Here is a 16,414-nt window from a genome sequence, read left to right as displayed (position 1 = left end):
TGAGGAGATAGTAATTCACCGGCTTCTTCTACTTGACCTTAAGACCTCACAAAGTCACACCCACAGTTGGGGTGAGTACCCTCCTAAAGAGGGTATGAAAGCTCATGGGAAAGGATCAGAAGAAAGAAGTAAGCTTCCCTTCCAATTAAACGTCTGCTCCATGGGAAAGTAAGTCAAAGGCTAAAAGCCTTTTATTCCTGTTTTGAGTCACAGGGGAGGGGATATAGATGAGGAGCAGATGATGTGGGAGAAGACTGAAGATTTCCTTTTTCCTTCCTCTCTAAATGCAAGAGCACATCTAAGGCTTTGAAATCACAGGATCCTTGGCCTTACCTCCTAATTCTTCACAGGTATGGCGCAGGGTATATGCCTCTTTCGATGGGGGTAGAGAGGGCAGGAGAAGGTGGGGAGTGTTGACCAGTGAGCCCACTCTTATAAGCCAAACCCAACTGAAATTTCTGAAGCCCTAACCACACTACTAAATCCACAGGGCAGTTTCACCTATAAAATATATCTGTGTTGAATCACAGGGAATTAAACAGAGAATAATAACAGGTAGAATACAAGCTTCAGTCTTCATATTGACTAGAAAACAATCCGAAAATTAGGAAAAAATTTGAAAGAAATGCCAAAGACAAAAAGTGCCTCAAACACATGCCTCATCAATATTCTTTCCTAGTATTTTCTTTTTCCCTTTTTCACACGGCCTTTTTTCATCCAAATCTAAACTGGCTCAGAAACAAAAAGTTCTGTGGGTTTTCTCTGTATTTAGTATGTTTGCCTTTCCAGACAATTAAAATTGGAAGAAAAAGTATAATGAGGATCCAATGTGATTTCAGGAGATATGAGTAATGACAAGGCAAGACTCTGGTCACAGCAAGAGTGGCATCTTTCTACTTGAGCTTGCCTTTAAACTATTCCACGCATTAGAATAAAAAGATCAAAGCAACTGGGTGAAAGTTAGAATTGGAATGTGGGCTTTTCTAAGTCTCTACTATCAGAAGCTAATTTTGGAAACACAATAGGAGCAATTACTTAGAAAGCTTCATTATTAGTCACCCAGGAGTGAACCCTGACTTCTGATTTCTCCTTACTACAGTTCCATAGCCTAAAGGGCAAAAACTAGAGATGCTTATGAATGAAGGTGATAAACTAAAAGGATTCTGAACTTGAAACCCTTCTTACTTCTTCCCAAGGTAAGCAAAACAAGGTGGTCAAAGACTAATTTAAAATTCTCTTTCTGTATTGTTCTGTCTATGGGACGCTAACATGCTGAGTACATGCTCTACCATCTAAGTGTGAAGATTGGGGTGGGGTAAGAGAGTTCCTTCATTATGATCGATGTGTTACCATGATATCTTCCATGTCTTCCTTAGTTATTTATATCTAGTCTCTATTAATTAATAACCAATATAACAAGTTAGCTATAAAGTATTGGAACATTAAATGTCAGAGATAAAAATTTCCAAACTAACACAATTTCAGTAGAATATGGCATTCTGTGATTTTAAAACTTCGAAATAGATAAGCATGATTCTCTTTCCTGAAAATAATTAGGATAAAAACTATCACCTGTAGATATTTCTTGTACAGAAATTTTATAATAATTGACAACCAAGTGCCAAACTTATAGTCAAGTCTAAAATTTATAGTGCCTAAGAATCACTGTAAGGGAAATTCAAAATCATTCTCCAAAAAAAATTTGTATTTCAATGTAAGTTTCAAATTTTCCTTTTTAGGCCATTTAAATTTTCTTGAAAAGAGAACTAGCCAGTGTTCATCAATTTTGCAGCTTTTCATGACACTTTACACTAACAAAGAGAGCAGTCTCTTACGTCCATAAGAGCAGCATTGATGTAGTTACTACTCTCCCCATCAATTGTAATTAAAAAAGGCAGACATCTGTCAGGTGGCAGCATGTCCATGAAACGGTTCTTGTCATGGTTCCTTGGCAGGCAAGCTATACTGCAGTCCTCAGCTTGTAGTCGAGGGGTGACTGAATTCAAGGTCTGAAAAGAAAAGGGAACCCAGGTTAAAAGACAGTGACCCATTTAATAGCATAACACAGATCTATCAAGCATTTTGGAGGCCAAGTAGAAAGTGAAGGATTTGTGCAAGCCAATGGCATTTGCCACGATGACATGCTGATAGACTTTGTAGTTAAAGCTAATGAAGCCAGAGAAGTGACAAAGAAACAATACACACATTGTACAATGGGTCTCTTCTTAAAAGGGAAAGGGATGCTAAACAACACAGCAACCTGCAAAATGTATTGCCTAACCAAAGAAAATGCAATCAGAGTGGCCCATGATGATGACCCATCATAAAGTTATCATTTGTAATAACATTTTAATATGCCATATTTGAAGACGTGCTATTGCATGTTGGAAAGAGCACTGGGCAAAGAATGAAAGTATTAGGTTTCTAGAGTTATTCTTGACTTCATAGTCACATAGCTTTAGGGGTGTTTTAAGGGCAATGAAAACATTGGGGATTATTTAGAGACGATATTTAGCACAAACTCTAGCTATTATTATTAATGTTCTTGATCTCACGTTGTGAGTAACATAGAAGGTTAAAATCCATAGGACTGCATTTGGAAAAAGGTTGTAAACACACCCAAATTACCACTAAATTTGACTTTTATGATACCTTTGCCCACACTTTTCCCTGAGTCTGAACTCATTTGCCCTTCAAGATACAGCAGATATGAGCTCATTAACACAAAAGTGACTCCATAATACGTATAATGAAAGAGACGGGTATTATATTATACTTAAAATAGGGTCAAAGGTTATAAATTTGACTTGAAAGATGTTTCTTAGAAGAATTAAGACTGCCCAGAACAAATTGTAATAAGTTGTTCATAAAAGAGGTCGTAGAAATAGTAAATACCTGGAATTCATCTTTGAGATGTGAAGAGTTTGTCTGGGAGTCTATTCTAATCATATCAAAATATGCAGCTTTAAATTCACAGACAGGTATGGCAGTTTCTCCACATAAGCAGGCTTCTAAAATGGCATCATGAATAAAAATGTACTGTTCCTATCAAAAGAAAGAAAAAGAAAAATTTCATAATATTTAATATAAATGTTCTGTCATCAAAGAATTTTTTCTATATGACTTGATGAGCTAATATCGATTCTATGTGAAAAACACCTAGTATTTAGTTTGATAAATATTGGAAAGCAAACAACAAAAAAAGGCCACTAGAGGTTAATCAGCAATCAACACACCTCTGTCTGGACCATATTGATACGACGAGATCTTAAGGCTTTGACACAGTTGTAGATGTCAACAACACCCTCTCTTTCAGCCATGTCCAGCATGATGTCAATCACAATGTAACAACCAGTTCGTCCAGCACCAGCACTGAAAAATAAACAGACCTAAAGAACTGCAGGAAGCATGTCTATGAAAATTGAAAGATCCTTCTGATTTTCAAATAAGTGGAATCAAACTGATTTAACAAAGTACAATACATAATTTGTACTTACTGTGTAAATGCTTATTAATGAACAAATAACTTCATGTAGAGTATCTACTTTGGTGTAAACTGAGGATTGGAACAAATGAAAAGATACAAGCTTTGCAAATCAAACTGTGTTTTGAAAATAATGTATATATGTCACTCAAGTTACATAGCTCTCTTACAGTCTTCACTTTGCATAAATTTCAGGCTCATAGAATTGATCAAGGAGTGGATTCGTGCTTTAAACTTTCACCTGAGACTGAGAGACTCACACTCACGTGGTTGTGGGCACTCAGGCAAAATGCAGGAATGCTGTCTTAGTCAGACAGACTCTTGTCAAGGCAAAAGAACATTAATTCCAAAACCTTTAAATGGAAAATCTGAGGAGTCACAATTCGGGGGAAGTGTTAATAGTGAGGGTGGGGAAGAAAATGGCGGTTATCAATGGGGAGGAGACCAACAGTAAAAAGAATATTTGAATGGTGATCCAAAGAGAAGATGAAAATGAATTGTGAGGCATGAAATATAATTCTTAACAGGTCACAAAAATGCCACTATCTTACTGTATTTAATTCAGTAGTTGAATCATAATTCACTGTTGATTATTTTACCCACTGGAAATATTTCTCCAAATATTTCTCCAATTATAAATAGAAGTCAATGGAGCAAACAAGATATAGTTGGGATTTTTACAGGAAATTCACTTTGTAGTTAGCTTCCTCTTTTCCATAAATTCAGATACCCAAGTGTAAGTAGAAAATGACACTTCTGTTTCAAGTGAGTATCTGAGAATCTTGGAGCACTTCTGAAGCAAGCAATTCATAGGAAAGTAAACCTCTATGATAAGTCAGGACACCGCATAATTGAAAACCCATTTATCTCATTTTCTAAATGCATAGATAGACTATTAACATTATTTCTTTGTTGTCCAGATTTGGTCATTTCTCTTAAACTTACTGTTACTTAAGAAATTTAAGTAAAAGGTATTGTGGCTATCTCTATTTCTTTTTTTCGCCTACCATCTTCTCAATCACTGTTCCCAGGATTTGAGACAAGAAAGTAATTGAAGAGTACATCAGATTTCTTGAGGAGGATTGAACAGATTTTTTTTGCAAGGTACACAGTATCTGATCCTAATGGGCCGCCTTACTTTTATTGTATTTTCTGTGCTTTATTTTTCCCCTTTTATACATGGTCATTTAAATACTGAATAGGCTGGATTTTCAGAAAGAAAAAAAATGCTTAAGCACAACCTATTATGTAGCTTGGAAGGGATAGTATTTGAAAATAGTGTGCAGCATTTAGGAAAAGCTTTTCAGATTCAGTACATATTTTTCTGTTCATATCTCAAAATGAGGCCATGTAATTTGCTTTTAGTGTCTCCAAATGCTTGTTTTAAGAGAAGTTTCTAATCAGAAGAAAGTCTGGATGATCACATTTTTCTGGCATATATTTGCTGGATTTTACTGATGTAGTCTTCAAGGTTCTCTGATGGGTGGCTTTTTAAAAAAAAAAAAAAATTCTTAAGTAGCTGTCTTACAGCACAAATTCTTGCAATTTAGACCATTTAATAACTCTGTATGCCTCAAATTTAGTTGTTTTTTTTTTATTCTTAGATGCTTTATTCATACTAACCAAAAATTGGCACCAAAGCCAATATTCATCAACAGGAAAATGGATAAACAAATTGTGATATATGTCCATAAAACAGAATATTATTTAGCAGTAAAAGGAAATAAACTACTGATAAAAGCAACACACTGGATGAATCTCGAAAACATTAAGTTGATCAAAAGAAGTCAGACACAAAGAAGACATAAGTATGATTGTATATATGTGAAGTTCAAGGCCTGGCAAAGCAAATCTGTGGTGATAGAAATCAGAATAATGGTTGCCTCTGTGTGGGAAGGACAATAAACTGGAAAGGGCATGAGAAAACTTTTAGCAATGATGGAATTGTTGTATTTTTTTTTTTTTTTTTCACACACACACACCGTATTTTATTTTTACCAAATTTAGTTTTAAAAGCTGGGATTCTATTGGGAATTTACTAGATAGGCAAGAAACCTCTATCTTTACCTACCATTCCATAATATAATATGGGATTTGCAAAAGTGATTAAAAAAAAAAAAATCCACCACAACACACACACAGATGTTGCCACTAAAAGGCAGAGTTTCTACACTTGCAATTATAGACAATACTACACACATTATGATGAATATATTTATTTCTGAAGTTTCTATTTTATATCTTCCTTAGAGTTAACTTTTATTTTATTACTGTTTTACCCTATCTGTAATACATGAAAGCTGAAACCTTGTAAGCCAGCAGTCCCCAACCTTTTTGGCACCCGCCCCCCCCTCGCCTGCCGCTCACCTCCTGCCCTGCGGCCCGGTTCCTAACAGGCCGCGGACCAGTACCAGGCCAGGGGTTGGGGACGCCTGTTGTCAGTATGCATTAGTTTTTGTGGTTACAAACCTTGTCTGGATATTTTTAAAAAGCTGGCTGCACCCAGTCAATGCCATTTGGACTACCACTTACCTGCAATGCACAACGATGGGGCCAGCGCTGGGAGGGTTGGAGAACTTGACCCGCCGGATAAAGGAAAGAAGGCCTGTAGCATGGTAGGGTACTCCATGGTCAGGCCAGCCGGTGAAATGGAACTGTTTAACTTCACGCATCTCACTGTATCCCCTCTGTGCAAACAGGTAAAGAAGTGTTTTCAAAAGGACCAAAATAGAGCCATTAAAGACAACCACGAGTACTAGACCTGATTGACAACGAAAAAAATGAGAAATTTATCAAAGATCATGCTTTTTCTGAAAAAGGATGCTGACATGGCCTAGGAGCTTACCTTTATTGTCAGACAACTGCCAAAGAGAGAAAATTAGAAGTCTTGCTCAGTTCTATAAGTCTGGGTAAATTTTATTTACCTTGACAGTCTGTTCCTTACTTGGAATGACAACACATAAAATGATTAGGGGAAAAGGAAGAAATGGGAAGTTAAAATGCTGCCCTACTGACCCAATGCACTGAGTTCTCAAGTGGTGTATAAAAGCAACTTTCTACTTTTCACCTCACAGAGATTTTGATGCCTTGCTTATCCATGTTGAAAATAGTTTTGAAGCATAGCATATAGGGATTTTCCAGAACAGTACTACTCTAGATTGGTTTGTAAAAATATACAGACAGCTAAACTGTTCTTTGGGCAGACTATTTTCCTAAACTCTGAAATAATTCAGCACACAGAGGATTATTTATGGCAACAAAAATACAAAATGAAAGAAGCAAAGCATCCATTGTTGTGTCCCTCTCCTGTTGGGTTAATTTAAGAGAACCCTTTCAATACACACTTCAAAGCTCTTCCCTTCCTTTTTGTTAAAAGAAGCCTGTAGATTGTAGTAGCAGTGCTTGGAGAATATAGATGAAATGCTGCGTAATTTATTTTTAAGAATCCACATTTGTAGCCCCCCAAACCCCACTATGATCCATATATTTCCAACTCTACTGTGAGATATCTGTGAATCTCAGTCTCACTTGTTCCTCAGAAAAGGTGGGAAAATTGCATTAAATAAATGAACTAAATTGAGAAAGTTTATCTTTAGATTCCATCTTAAACAGACTAATACCACACAAACCTTGGAAGCCACTGATCATATCTTATAATTCTTTTTCTTCCCCATTCCTAGTACAATACCATACACAAAGCAGGGCTCAACAAATAAGTATAATAGTGACAATGATAAATATCACCATGGAATTGTGCAAATAAAATCACTTTCTTAACTACTTTTCAAGTCAGCTCTGGTGAGGAATGCCATAAATTATTCAAAGATCTGACTTTAGACAATCACTTCATCTCCTCTGCGTTGATCCTTTTGCTGGAGTTGCTGTAAGGACCTTGCTCTTTTTAGAAAATTTTAATATTTGGCGATGCATGTTCCCTTACTGTTCATTTTACTTAAATATTCCTGAGTGATTTTCAAATATGTGATTTAAAAAAAAAATCACTCTTTTTCAGTGTTTTTTCTAAATAACAAGAAAATAAATTAAAAATAAAACCCCAATAATGTTACAATTAGTATTGTGTCAAATCCATAACAAGGTATTAATGCCAAGTATTCCCATTCTGAGACATGGTGCGTGTTTCCATTTATTCACATCTTATTTTGTGTCCTTCAATACATTTTTGTGGTTTTATTCACTTAAGACCAGTATCTTTCTTGTTAAATATATTCCTGGACACTACAGAATTTTTTTTAATATTGTGAAAGATTTTTTAATATCTATATCTGTTTATTGCTAACATGAAGAAAAGCTAGGATATGAATATTTATCTTGAATTAGTCACTTAACTAAATGCTTTTTAGTTCCATTTAAAAACATTATCTCCTGTTTTCTTGGTATAAAATCATTACACCTTAAAATAATTTTGTCCCTTTTAATAGTTTTGCTGTTTATTCCTTTTGTTGTCTTATTTCATTTCCTAGAGCTTCCAAAAATGTTGAATACTAGTGAGGATGATTATCCACATTGCATTTCTGATTATAACTTCAATGCCCCTAGTTTTTCATTCCTTAACATGCATGCAACTGATTATTGTTGAATCACCTTTATCATGTTTAGCAAGTCTCCTTATTTTTCTAATATAATTAGAGTATGACTATAAATGTCTTTTAAATAAAATTAAGTGCATTACAATATCTATTAATAAAATCATATGGTTTTGCTCCTGTAATGCACTGAAATAATGAAATATCCTGCTAGATTTCCTACCACAGTTGTAAAATCCTTGCATTCTTAAAAAACAATCATGAAAGATCATGTTGTGATCTTTTCTTAATTCACTGCTGGATTCAAATTTTCAGCATGTTCTTGAATGAAATTGGTCTGCAATGTATGTGTGTGTACATACTTGAGAAAGGGAGAGAGAGATTGAAAGAGAGATAGAGACAGAGAGAAGAGCTTGAGAGAGTCCTGTTTCTATGTGGTTCTGTTATCACAGTTATGCTAGCTTTTAAAATACATTTAGTTGGTTTTAATGATTTTCTATGGCCTAAATAGTTTGATTAACTTAGGCATTAGCTATTCATTAGTTATTCTTTAAAGGTTAAAGAAACCTCAATTATGAAACCGTAATGCAATTTTAATGGCAAATTTTAACACTCTTTCTATTTTCTTTTACTATCTGTTCAGATTCCTAACCCTCTTTGAATCAAATTTTGGAAGTTATTATTTGCTAGAATATCAGTGTACCTAGACTAAATCTGTCTCCAAGTTCACACGTACTATTTTTTATAATTTTCCTAATAGCACTGTAACTGTAGTTATACACCTTTTGTGTTGTCTAATGTTGCATATTTTGTTTTGATTGTTCTTCATTTGGAATTGACAAGTGGTTTAGTTACTTTATTCCTCTTTTCAAGGAAATAGCTCTTTGATTAAATTTATTCTTTTTTGTTTGTGTTTCAGTTTTATATTTAATTTTTCCTTTGTTTTATTGACTTTTGTTTCTGATTTTCTAGTTTTATGAATTTTCACAAGATTTTAGACTGCCTTTCAAAATACAAATCATTTTTTAGTAGATATTTTTCTCATAAGATAACTTGTGGGAAATTTTGACGTGAAATTGTTTATCTCTACAATATAATTTCAGTTTTAAGACTATAGTTCAAAGATTATTCAAAAGAGGCTTTGGTGATTTCTGAGCCTAATTTGGGGGATCGTTGGTCAGTGATTTGTTTTTATTTTCCATTGGATTTTGGAAACGTCTTGAGTTTTTGTTATATATTCAGATTTCCTTTATAACTAAGTTCATGATTGATTTTTTATAAAACATTAATGAACTTACAAGAAGAACGTATATTCCAAATTCTTTCTTTCCATAATAATGGGATCTAGCTATTCATTAAATCATGCTTGATGGTTCTTTTCTTGAAATCTCCTATATCTTTGCTTATTTTTTTCTACTTGATTTGTCTAAGAAATTTTCGTACATACTTTATAGTTGTGATCATCATAATTATGTTGTTCTGTATGATGGTACTTTCCATTTAATATTTCCCCTAATTATTTTTTATGATGGTAAAATTACTTATAAGTATCATTTGTAAAGAGTGGTATTTCCAGATCATAGATGTATAATTTAACTATCTATTGTGGACAGTTATGGTTATCTATAATTTCCCAAGACTATATATGAGTCATTGTATTTTAAATAAATTTCTTAGGATAGATTCATAGAAGGTAAGTTTCTTGGTCAAAGGACATCAATATTTTAAAGTTCTGTAGATACACTGCTTTACTGATTTACAGAGGGTTTATGCCAATTTAAGTACGATCAGCTACATATGAAAATATCTGTCTCACCATATCCTTAAAATCAATAAGGATTATCATTCTTTTTTAAAAAGTTCTGGTTGATTTCAAAGTACAAAATGGTATATCATGAGGTTAAACATTTTCAATAGGCTGCTTAGCAGTTGCTTTTTTGGGGGGGATTCTATTGTTTCCTTTCTATTTATATTAACGCTATGAATTAAGAATATTAAATAATCACAGATTTTTTTTGTTGTGTGTGCATCTTTTAATTAAAAATTTTTTGATACAGATAATTTTATACTTTTGTGTGGTCAAATTTATTAAACTTTTCTGCAACAATGTATGTTATTGCTCCTACGTCTTACTTCAGTCCACTTACACTGCCCACTCTGCTTCAGTCTTTCTGATCCTGTTAAAAAAAAGTCAGATCATGTTACTCCTGGGCTTAAACCCTCCAATGGCTGGCTACTTTTACCTATAATACAAACTAAAATCATCATAGTAGCTCATAAGGGCTCACTTATCTGGCTCTGTTATTTCTCTGACTTTATCTCATATTTCTTTCCCCTTCACTTACCCATCTCTGAATACCCTAGACTCCTGGCTGTTTCTCATGGTGAGAGGAATATCATGCCTCTAGGTCTCTGAAATGACTCTTCCCTCCATCAGGAATATTCTGCCTGGGACAACTTCCCTGGGTTATATAATAGTTATATCACTCACTCCCTCATTTCCTTCAAGCCTTACTCATGTTACTTTCTCAACAACTCTTTTCCTGATCATTCTGTTAAAACTGTAGGCCATTCCTTCCTCTACCTCAGCAATTTTCCCTACTTCCATTCCCAACATTATTTTTCTCCATGGTACTTTTCAAAATATATGATGTATTTGTTTATTTGTTAATTTTTATTGTCTTTCTCCCCTCAACAGATTATAAGCTCCACAGGAGCAGGGATTTAATATGTGTCCCAAGATTTAGAAACATGCCCGGCACATGTTCTGCTCTCAAATAAATATCTGTGGAATGAATGAATGAATAGATATGATAGCATCATCAAGACAAATCTTAACATGGATTTTAAGAAAAAAAACCAAACAGTTGCAATATACATATTTTTGTAGAACTTTAGGGTACTTACCCTTTCCAGGGTGAATGTCCTGACTACATATTCAGCAAGTGGTTCCATTTCTACACAAGTTACTTTGAAGTCACCATAAACTTCAGTATCATCAGGCCAATACTTATAGCACTTAACCTAAACAACAAAAAGTATATATAGGTGAACCTGAGTATATAATACACATTAACCAAGATGATTTAATTTCGGTGATAACTCTTCAGGTCACAATTAAAAGACAGTGTAAAAATCTATAAATGAGATAAAATAATCTGTTACACAATAAACAGAAAGATTTTGTGTAATTTCATAAAAACATACAAGCCTGATAATGCAATTAGATTCTAGTATAAAATCAAAGCTCATTTTATTTTATTATTTTATTTATTAAATAAGAAATAATTTCTCAGCAATCAAAGCCTCACTTAGGAGCACTCACTTGAAATGGTATGCCTAAGAATTTGTTTTCAAACAATTGAATGATATTCTATTTTAAGTGTGTTATGTTTTGCTATTCAACTTACAGTCATATTCTGTGACACACAGATTTTTTTGTGCCTCTTACCCGGCCAACTTCAACTAAATTTGTAACCATCACAATGCAGGCAGACTGCTCTTGCCAAATCATTCTCCAGAAATCATATACTGTTTCATGAACTGGGCCTATAAAAAATTAATTTGAATATTATGCTATCAGAGAAATTTTGTAGTTATTAAGAAGTTTAGATAAGATAAAAAGCAATATAAACTAAATGACCCAAAGAAGAAAAATTAAAGGTCTAACACAAAATGTCACTGAAAGTACTTAAATTCAGTTCATATCTAAATTCACACTAAAGGCAAAAACATAGGCATGTACAAGTTTGTTTGTTTCAGTTTGCCTTCTATGTTTTCAAATTCAGAAGAAGAAATCACTAGTTTTTAGGGTACTTATAACTGTCTCTAAGTTACTTTAATGCATCTTCATGTACACGTCAAAATAGGAAGTCTTACACCACCATCAACCAAACAGCACATATTACCAAATAAATATACACACATCATTTATAAACAGTGCATGTTTAGGGGTTAATGAAGAACTATCATACATATAAGGACACATTCTAATCTTACAGTATCATCTCTGAACTGCAAAACCAGCTACTGGGCTCTACTCTACCCTATACCATGAAACAAGAATATTATTCACCATGGATGATGTTTCTAACTTTAAAGAGTTTATAATTAAACTCAATTACACCAAAGATATGTGAAAAACACTTAGAAATGACCTCTGTCAAAAAAGCAAATTAACTTTTGTTTTACTTTCGTCTTTTATAAAATAAGATGTGCAGGTTTCTCTTCTGATGGTCAGTGGTCAGTTTGGGGAGATAACTAGAGTAGTTTTGGTGTTATTGTTAGTATACTTTTATTTCCCAGTATGCCACTATAACAAGATTTCTTTACTGTCTTCTTATTTTCCATGAAGAATGAACTCGACCAAGTTCCCTTTAGCCCTTTGTTTTGTCTTAGTCTTGACTTTAAAAAAATTGTTGCAAGACAGTCCAGTATCTCATTATAGCAGTGTTGGTCTTGGGTACTATCACGTGCCAGGCCGACAGACTCTGTTGCAAGAAAACAGGCACCTTACACAAGATGAGATCTAACTTGCTTTCATCAAAAAATAAGTAATTTCTCTGCCCATCCCTGTTGACTAGTGCTCTGGGACATCAGGATACTAAGAAACAAATCTCAAAACTACCAGCAGCTTCTCTTTTACTTTTAATTAAAAAAATAAATCAAGGTTTAATTTATATACATTTTAAATGGATAAAACAATTTGTATTATACAAATGAATAAAAAGCAGTGTTAATCAGAAAAGCTGATCTTTTTTTTTCAGTTAATTCAGATAAAATTACAAAAAAAAATCACATGGATGATTTAAGCAAGTTTGGTTACTCTATTACATTTAAAAAGGCAAAGTTTTACCTTGAGTTGCAATGTAGTGGCTCGGTCTCTGGTAGCCCTAAAATAGGAGAACAAATTGGTCATCATTTTATATCAGTGTCAGAAATAAATGAATGAAGGCATAAAAAGATGAAGACAACCACCTGTTAAGATTAAGTTACAGTAAAAAGTCCAGAAATGAGTAGTGAACTCATAGTTCACTTCTCAAACCTAGGTTATCTGAAAGGTAAAAATAAAGCAAAAATTAAATATTTTAAGGGCTCTGATTAAAATATATATTACATAATTGAGTTTTGTTTGCTAGGAAATAACTTCATAGATTTTGTTTGGTTTCACTAAAATGTTTATGCCTTCATGTTAATCTTTAGTCATTCATTCCTGGCAAAATTGTGTTCAAAAATACTAATTCTTATTTTATCATCCAAAAGTACAACACACTGCATTACAAATAGACAACGACATATTAGAACCATAAAAAAATAACAACATTCCAATGTTAGAGCTGGACAATGCATGTGTGCATCAAGTCAAAGTCCTGCTGAGATTTTTTAGAGGATATTTCTGTTCTATAATATGTTCAGGAATCTGCCAAAACTATTTTGTGTGTGCTGATAATATTAATTTACACACACATAATTATAGTACACACATATATAGGGAAATAAATCTTTTAAAAAATGCATCTTATCCTGAACAAAAGGTTTAGTATTTCCTTCTTTCTTTTTTTTAGTGTGCCTTGAGTTCTATGTGGTTAAGCACTTAATATTGTTTCAATAAAGAAATTATTCCAGATAAGGGATAAGTTGTTAGCTGCTTTCAACTGGTTTGAATTCCAAAAGACCATGAATAGCAAAAATGTTAACGGTATAATAAGGTTAAGCTTTGACTTTGTTGTGTCTTGAGCAAAGGGCTTTAGTAAAAGCCTGAGTTAGCAATCTGGTCCTAACCAAAATATCCTTAAGACATTTGGTCCATGTCAAGGTTCTTGATATTTACAGGATCCCTTGGTTGTGTCCAAAATGTCCACAAGACCCTTAGTGTATGCTGAAAGGTCCTTAAAATTTGGTTCCATCTAAAATGTGCATGAGCTTACTAGGTCCATGACAAATGGTTTTGGATGGCACCAAATATCAAAGACTTTTGGCATGGACCAAATGTCTCCATGGACATTTTGGACAGGACGAAATATCAAGGACCTTTTGGCATGGACCAAATGTCTTATGGATGTTTCGGATAGGACCAAATGTCCTGCCAGGGTCTTGGCAGAAAACCAAGGTTAAGCTAAATAGGTAAGAACAAGTACAAATTTGTCAGAGAACTGCTGATATTTTTATTCTAGAGAGTAGACTGTTAAGTTTAGTTTTCCATGTTGAGATGTCTGATAAATTTGAAATATTGAATGAGAGTAAAATGATGATCAGAAATTTAACCAATATACTCAGAGATTATACTTAATAAAATTCATTAATTCAAATATATAAATAATGACAATTCACAAAATAACAGTAAAACATGAGCTTAATAAATGTGATAAAAATTATTTTCTATTTATAGAAATTAGAAAAAGTTGGGTCCTCATTTTCATATCTTTTATATATCTAAAAATGTATCATATATGCTGCAATACTTGATATTTCTACCTTTTGCCTTACAATTAATGCATATTTAGAATTAATTAATTTCAGCACACCTAGGTTTGGATTATTTTTTTAATAAAATAGCTTAAGTTTAATGAGTGCTTAATATGTGCTAGGCATTGTGCTAAATGCTCAACATGAATTACTTCATTTAATTCTCACAACAAAATGATGAGGTTAGTGGTATTATTATTACCCCCACTGTAAAGATGAGGAAACTGAGGCACAGAGAGATGAATCAACATTCTCACAATTTCCAGTGTGATTCTGAACCAGGAAGTATGAACAGAGCCTGTCCTTCTTATATGTAATGTAATATATTGCCTCCTTAATATTTTATTTTTTTTGATAATTACTTTCCATTAAATAAAGAATTTACATGTAGATATGTTTGTAACCAAAACTGAACAGCAGAATGTATGATCAAAACAAACTTTCATTTGTATGATTCAATATATATGTGCGATATGTGTATTTTACAAATGCAATTTAGTAATTATTTTGCCTAAGTAATTTTAATACTTTACAAACCAATACCACACACCACAAAATAGTCTCCCTACCCATTTTTAACATCAGAAGTCAAATGTGAAAAAGTAAAATTTCAGAAACACTAATACACATCATACTATCCAGCTTCTCACATATGTTTGGGGAAGGGTAAGGAATAAAAACCAGAAACAGAAACCATCAACAAATAAAACTCGAGTACATAATAAATTGTCAAAAGCTAAAAATGGTCCTGTTTTTCTAAACATAGAAAAGGGAAAGAGGTAAAATAGATCTTTACACATGTAAAGGAGTTACAAAAAAATGAACATAGGTATACCGTATGAGGCTAATTAGGGGAAGCATGCAGAGATAACTAGTAGTAAGCATTAGTAGTAACTGTAATTGAGTAGTTAACATTAAATATTTATAATAGGGTGCTGTTATTTACATATAGTGGTACTTACATCCCTGTACAGCCAAATCTACAGCCCAAACCAAAGTCAGGTGTGAAAGAAAGCACAACAACGTCAGTAAGTACTAGGACGTAGAACAAGGAAAAGTGTACAGTTTGTTCTTTATTTTAAAAAGCTAGCAATCACTTTATAGGTAATAACAAGCAAAAAGATTTACATATATAAGCCAACAAATTGGGCATACTGAAGGATAAAAATACTTACATCTATATAGTTGGCATTAATGTAATCTGAAGAAGGATCATCCTCAACAGGTTGCAAAATTACTCTGGAGTGATCATCTAAATTTTTTAAAGGATAAAAGAAAAGCTATTAAATTTTCCCCCTGTTCTGAGACAATGACCCTAGTAGAGACTTAAAATAATTCAGTGGTTAACAACTGATTATCCATAATATACTTTCAAAATTTCCTTGGATACCAGTCATTTGAAGAAATGCAAGAACATTAATGAGTTCATTACTTATTACAATGATAATATTCTGTTAAAAAGCTTCAATGACTAGCATCTTTATAGTCGGGAAGCTTTTAGAGGACATGATAATGTCTGACAAATTATCATTTGAGTCATAAATTTTTCTAAAGAACTGAACTTGCCTTAACTCCTAATCTTGCTTGTTAGGCATGATTTTATATGGGTGGGATCTTTTCTCCCCTTACTTTACAGCAAATGAGCCACAGAACTAGGGAGTGAATTTCGAACCCCTGCTCTCAACTTCTTATTTTGTGAGAGTCAAGGTTAAATTCTGATGTATTCAAAAGACAGTGTAAAATAATTTAAATTGAGAATAAAGTGGTCTAAGTAAATCAGCAGTTAGTTACAAGCTAAACTATCTGTTACTTTTCTTACTGCCCCTTTGGTTTCATATGATAATCAATTTATTTATCTCATGAATACATTGTAAAGACTTCATCAGGAGGAAGTCCCTTATTATAAGTAACATGGAACACC

At 33.3% G+C, this 16,414-nt stretch overlaps 1 protein-coding gene across 3 annotated transcripts in view; it reads right to left on the bottom strand.

The window, feature by feature from the left end:
- PTPRK (protein tyrosine phosphatase receptor type K) overlaps positions 1-16,414 on the bottom strand; it is a 553,733-nt gene that overhangs the window by 9,603 nt on the left and 527,716 nt on the right. For all 3 annotated transcript variants that reach the window (XM_059941248.1, XM_059941246.1, XM_059941245.1), the window contains 8 exons: positions 15,669-15,745; positions 12,884-12,920; positions 11,480-11,577; positions 10,936-11,052; positions 6,017-6,171; positions 3,237-3,372; positions 2,896-3,045; positions 1,836-2,009 (listed from right to left, as the gene is read on the bottom strand). In XM_059941248.1, the coding sequence (XP_059797231.1) occupies positions 1,836-2,009; positions 2,896-3,045; positions 3,237-3,372; positions 6,017-6,171; positions 10,936-11,052; positions 11,480-11,577; positions 12,884-12,920; positions 15,669-15,745 (944 nt within the window). The remainder of the gene's footprint in view (positions 1-1,835; positions 2,010-2,895; positions 3,046-3,236; positions 3,373-6,016; positions 6,172-10,935; positions 11,053-11,479; positions 11,578-12,883; positions 12,921-15,668; positions 15,746-16,414) is intronic.

The sequence above is a fragment of the Balaenoptera ricei genome, chromosome 12 (assembly GCF_028023285.1).
Source record: "Balaenoptera ricei isolate mBalRic1 chromosome 12, mBalRic1.hap2, whole genome shotgun sequence".
NCBI lineage: Eukaryota > Metazoa > Chordata > Mammalia > Artiodactyla > Balaenopteridae > Balaenoptera > Balaenoptera ricei.
The sequence above is the reverse complement of the archived record's forward strand: the minus strand, read 5'-3'. Positions and strand labels throughout refer to the sequence as shown.